The sequence below is a fragment of the Diplotaxodon limnothrissa genome, linkage group LG11 (assembly GCF_057381915.1).
Source record: "Diplotaxodon limnothrissa isolate DT_005_m linkage group LG11, D_limnothrissa_male_GT1.1, whole genome shotgun sequence".
Lineage (NCBI taxonomy): Eukaryota > Metazoa > Chordata > Actinopteri > Cichliformes > Cichlidae > Diplotaxodon > Diplotaxodon limnothrissa.
In genome coordinates this window covers 8,748,589-8,754,588 of record NC_140606.1, presented here as the reverse complement: position 1 = coordinate 8,754,588, position 6,000 = coordinate 8,748,589, and the positions used below count along the sequence as shown (strand labels likewise).

General features: G+C 36.7%; 1 protein-coding gene across 1 annotated transcript in view; it reads left to right on the top strand.

Moving 5' to 3' along the window:
- Positions 1–510: 510 nt before the first annotated feature.
- Positions 511–6,000, top strand: part of vps13b (vacuolar protein sorting 13 homolog B) — a 299,690-nt gene continuing 294,200 nt past the window's right edge. Inside the window, exons 1-3 of the mRNA XM_085366137.1 lie at positions 511–620; positions 1,564–1,722; positions 2,869–3,012. Of these exons, the coding sequence (XP_085222263.1) occupies positions 1,576–1,722; positions 2,869–3,012 (291 nt within the window). The 5' untranslated portion in view covers positions 511–620; positions 1,564–1,575. The remainder of the gene's footprint in view (positions 621–1,563; positions 1,723–2,868; positions 3,013–6,000) is intronic.

Here is a 6,000-nt window from a genome sequence, read left to right as displayed (position 1 = left end):
GTCCCAGAAGGTTGAAATTGAAACTCTTATGGACTAAGATGGTAAATAAGAACATTTTGTTACATTATAACAAAAAAATAAAAATAATAGAAAATTATAATCAAGAATACACATTCACTATGCTGAGCACTGTGAGGTTCACGCGATCGCTCTTTCGGCAAAGGTGAGCTTCCGCTGCCATAAAAAGGGTAGGGGCGTGCTTAAGCGATGACGATTATTATGCGAAGAGATCCCTTCCTGTACTTGTTAGAGAGTCCGGATTTGTAGACACTCGTTCGTTTTAATAGGAACAAAGGTATTTGTTATATCAAAACCTGACGGTATGGAAACATCCGGAGTTGCTGTAACCGAAGAAGATAATGCCTGTTAACTGATCAAATCACAAATGAAATTTCTCTTGAGTTACTTATGTTTATACGTTGTGTATGTAAATCTACCTTCGAAAGGCAAATTTCCCACTGAAAAACGCAACACCAAGCATACGGAAGCCGCGTTGGTGTTTACCGATGACGTTTCGACTCTTGCAGTTCGGCGTTATGGCTAACGTTAGATAACGGGATGAACATCTTTTATTAAACGTAGAATTAAACAAAAACCAACAGGATACAAGTGTGAGTCAGGTAAATAGAGTCTTTTCTCTATTTGACTTGTGGCTAGCCAGTTTAGCCAGCTGAAACGAAGTTATAGCGACTTCTTCTAATCACTTAGCCTAGCTTCTTTGCTTCGCTGCTGTTGTGTATCACTTAAATGACAGGAGGAAAGAGCTAGCCTCCCTGGCTAAGTGCTCCACAGTAAGTTAAATGTATTACTATAAGATACGACATAGCGTCGCTGTTGAAGTTATTTTTAGTTACATTGGAATTAATTTGCAAATGCAGTACATAATTGCTCCTGGGCTTCCCCGTTATGTGGAATGAAGGCACTTTAGCAAGGAAGCTAGACATTCCGGTGAATTTCATTTAAGGTTAAAATTTGCGTTGATGAGAAGTCAGCGTAATTAGAACTGTCTTTACATCTAATTAAGTTTATTAACCAAAACCTGTACAACCTTTCTATAAATTACGCACAGTTGGATTAGTTATTGGATGCCAATATGGTATTTATGCCATTAGGAGTGCCAGTTCATTCTGACATCAGTTTGTTGAACTGTAACAAAAAACAGCTTGAGGTTTGTGTGAAACGGCCAGTACTTCCACAGTTTGCAAGTTGGATAAGAGGTTATAATGTTGTGTTTGGACCTGTCATAAAAAGAAATGTTCAAGCATAGCCAATATCTTAAATTATGGCTTTATACATATAATAAATATGATATTATTATATATATTTTTATGACATATTCCACTTAGCTAACATGCACACTACTTCTGCTTTAGCAATGACAATTATTAATTAGAGCTGTGCTTTTAGGCTATGACATCAAAATAACACTCTTAAGAAATACATATTCTTTGTAATTAGTTTAGAACGAGCACCATTAGTTTAGTGACCGAGATATATAATGGCAATGTTAACACAGTCAAATGATATTACCATGTTTTTTTGTTTTGTTCATTGTGTACACAGAACAAGGACAAGATGTTGGAGTCTTATGTCACACCGCTCCTGATGAGCTATGTAAACAAGTACATCAAGAATCTGAAGCCATCTGACCTGCAGCTCTCTCTGTGGGGCGGTGATGTGGTGCTGAGCAAGCTGGACTTGAAGTTGGATGTACTGGAGCAGGTACTAAAAGTTAAATCTAGCTTTTGCTTTGAACCTTTCTTTATAAAACTGACGTGAGGTTAAAATGATGGGAATATTTAAAATATAAATGCCCACTTCCTACATATATATTCAGAATGTAGTTTTGTATTTTACTTACTATAAACAAATTGTAGAGTTTCGTTTATAAACCTTGGTTATGCAGGCACATACACCCTACAAAAAAGTTGCCATATTATGTCTGCAGCTATTCTCCATTGTATTGCCTTGACTAGAGTGAAAGAAAACGCTACAGTGCTGTTTAGTCAGGCACTAACAGCATCTTCTTGCTGTCATTTCAGAAGAATTTTACCAGATTTACTTTGATATTTTGCTCTGCAGTGTTATTTTGACAGTGTTCTCTTTTACTCATGTCATGTCTGGATTAGATCAATCTGCCACCAGTTAAAAGGATTTTCTTTTCTTTTGAGTGGGTTCTGACTGCTGCTGAAGAGCAGACCAAAACACTGCGTAACCCAAAGAGATTGTGATGAAAGTTCTTATTGGAAGCAGCTTCAAGCTATCCGACAGTGGGAATTGTGTTAGGATTGAGATTTGTCTGTAATGCTGTGTCAAAACTTTGGAAATTGTCCTACCTTTGCATTTATTTTATTCCATTTCATTTGGACAGTACCTCCTCTCAAATGTGCAATCTGAGATCATCTTAATATAATATTTGGTGAAACATTGTGGGGGTTATAAAGCAGACATACTGTAAATCCATGACAGCTTTTCCCTCAGAAAAATGTTTGGCTATTAATTTTTTGGCTCAGACTTGCACAGAAAGCATGTGAAGCCTGTGTGTAGGCAGTCTGGTTTCATGGGACTCATTCTCACACAGAGTAGTTCAAGATGCAGAACAGTGATTTGCCTGCCTCTGAAAATATCTGACTTATATTGTTAGAAGCGTGACCAGTATGTAATCTGTAGCTATTGTTTTTACTATCTACTCGTCTACAAATATTAGCTTCAAAGTGCTGTTTGAAAAATGGATGGATGAAGATTCAAAATGTTCTCGAAGCCTCTACCTCGTATTGGCACCTTTATCCATATTATTCTAGTGTTGTTTATTTCTAGCTGGCTGTTGTTTTTTTCCTTTCTTTCTTGTAACTCCTTTTATATCCACAGGAGTTGAAACTGCCTTTTACATTCATGAGTGGTCATATCCATGAGCTACGTATCCATGTACCTTGGACCAAGCTGGGCTCAGAGCCTGTAGTTATCACCATCAACACCATGGAGTGCATCCTGAAGCTAAGGGATGGTGCCCAGGTTAGTTTTTTTCTTTTCATTTTCTTTTTTTGGTATGAGAAAGATGTTATTCTTGATTCTATACACAGCCAAAACAGGGCTAGCCAGATCTTCCTGTTATTTATGTGAGAGTCCTCCTCATGCCAAAGTTAAGCTTTCCCATTCCCTTTCTCCATGTGTTTCCAAGAAATTTCGTAATGGCCTTTGTTTAAAAACATGCTGACATTTTTAGTGCAGCAGGCTTTACTCTGCTGTACAATTAAAGCCATCTTCTTTAATTCTGACTTTGTGTAAAATCGAATGTTAATTTGACACAGCTAAGCAGCAGTTGCGTTTTTCCTTTTCTTACTCATGTTTATTTACTCTAATGAAAAATGCATTGGAAAAAAAAAAGCAAACCAAGAAACCAGAAGCAAACAAACTGATGCCTCACTGACGCAAAATATGTTTGCTATTCAAAACAATGATGTAAAATGCTTTTGGGGAATAAATTGGCAACACTCTTTACTGTGTTGCCAGCTTGGGAGTGGTGCCATTGTGTGCCATTGCAATATAAACCAAGAAAATGATGAAATAATCCATGAATTTGGAGAAATAACCCATTGTTTGGTCGTGCTTGAGATTGTTAGGAAACAGCTTATTCATAGCAGGACAACTCAGCATATTCCTTTACTGAAAGTATGATAAGTATTACTAAAGATCCCAAAGCCCAGAGTGGGTCTCAAGCTCAATGTATGTGCAACCAGACTAAGCAGCCAGATCTTAATTTTGTTCACTGGTTAAATAAAGTAGAGGTGAGCTGGATTTCTGCTGGATTGTTAGCATCTTTGTGGAAACACATAAACATGTAACACAAAAGTGATTTAGTCATCGCTGTTTATATTGCTTCATAAAGTGAGTCAATAAGTAATGTAAGTTTTTTTTGTACGTCAATAAATTTTTATACATATATAAAACTTTTATTGGTTTTAGTTGAAACAACACACTTCACAATCTTGGGACTGCAGGTGTATTTTCATCCAAACTACCACAATTAGGGATGCACCGATGTGTGAGGCTTTGGGATAGTCGATGCCAGGAAAGCAAAGAAGTTATCGTTTTAAATAAGCGAATACATTTCTGCTGTTTATCACACTATTACACATTCAGTCATACAATTTAATAAAGTTTTGATGGGATACAACACATAGGAATCAGTAACTGCCATTGCTGAATATCAGCCTGTCTGCTGGTATTTCAATGGCAGTAAGCAAGGCAAATATTGGCCAGTACAGTCCAGATCAGTGCATCCCTAATTCCATCATAAAGTATCGACTAGTAATTGCTTCGAGGAATTTTGTTTCATGATTTTTCCCTGACACAAGCACAGCTATCTCACTCAGTATGATTTTTCTTAAAAAAGAGAGAGATGGTTCATTGACCACTGACCTGAAGAATTCAAGGAACTCAAAATTAAGAGGCAACTTTCTTTAACTTGACCAGTGCTATTTACTACTTGGCTGCCTCCATTTTTAGCATGTCCTGTTTTTGTTTTCAAACAATTTCTCGTGACACTTAGAAGACTTGGAATCACATTCAGAAAAAGCTGATAGTCTTTTGCATCTCTGTCAGATTGATTGCACAATAATAGCCTTTGTAACTGCTTGGTTTTGTCCTTGTAGTCAATATAATATAAAATCTGTAAGAAAGGAAGTGTGACTTGAAGCTCTGTCCTACATCATTGTGGATATAAATCTAAGGAGAATTATCTTAAGGGGAATATTTTTCTATTGCTTTGTTTGGTTTAGTTACAAATATTTAAATTTTTTAAAGAATGTTTTATGAGAGGTATTTTTGAAATTTATTTTTACAGCAAAGTCTGGCTCTAAATTTGCCACCCATGCAGCTTTAAAAATCGAAAGTGTAGCTCAGTGCGGCCCTTTATGGGAAGGTTGAAGTTTCAAGGCCAGATGTCCCAGAAGAAACACATTTCAAGGGAAGTCAATTACAGCTAATTATATAGACTGCGGCAAAAAGATTTGTAACACATGAGCTTGAGCTGCCTAGAACTAATGGTAAATATCATAGTATGCAGGTGGCTACTGCTCATGCGATCAGGTTTCTAGTTCAGTGGAAATTTAAACTTTGTCTTTATGCTTCGTACACAGCTTAAGGTCATGTACCAGTACCGGTACTGGTGTAATGCTTATGGTCTCAAAACAAGTATTTGTTACAGATGTTTTCTAAAAGCTTCCAGTGAAGAAAAGATTTTTGGGGAATTGCAAATGACATTTGGACAAATTATTCAGTGGTATGTACACCCAAGAGACATAATTTGGAGTAAAGCCAGACTTACAGCAGAAATCCTTCTAGTATGTGGAATTTAAATGAGCCACTGCAGTTTTCTCCTATACTGGCGGGAGGCAGGAGGCTGACTACTGTGTTCTTAAGCCAAGAAAATGAAGCCAGCTTCCTTTTCATGTTTTACATTTATATTGCTTAAAAATAATAATAGTAGTAGTAGTTGTTGTTGTTGTTGTTGTTATTATTGTACTTTCCTTTGTTTTATCTTTATTACAACTTAAACATCAGTAGACTGACAGCAACACTGGTCTCACAGAAATACGTGTTTAATCCTTTAGCAAATACTCTAGATCTCATGTTAATTCACATCTTAGACCTTGGCTAGGTTGTAGCAGGCTTGCAGGGACTTTGACATAGGCCATAACCATTCTCACTGAAACTCTTATGTAATTTGGGTGATGGTCCACAGGATTTTTGAAAAGAAATGAATAAAGTAGATCTGTGTATGGAAATTATAATATTTTAACTGTAGTCCAGTAGAGACAGAAACATTATGGTGGGCCTCATGCGGCCAAAGTGTGGAAATGATAAATGATATCATTAATATGGTTTGTTTTCATAATTACTGTTAAAGCCTGAGTCCCGGCCTGTAAAAACATCCGCACATCTTTTGAAGTTCATTAAGGCCGGTGTAATTTGACCGGAATTATTTGGACCTTTTTAATG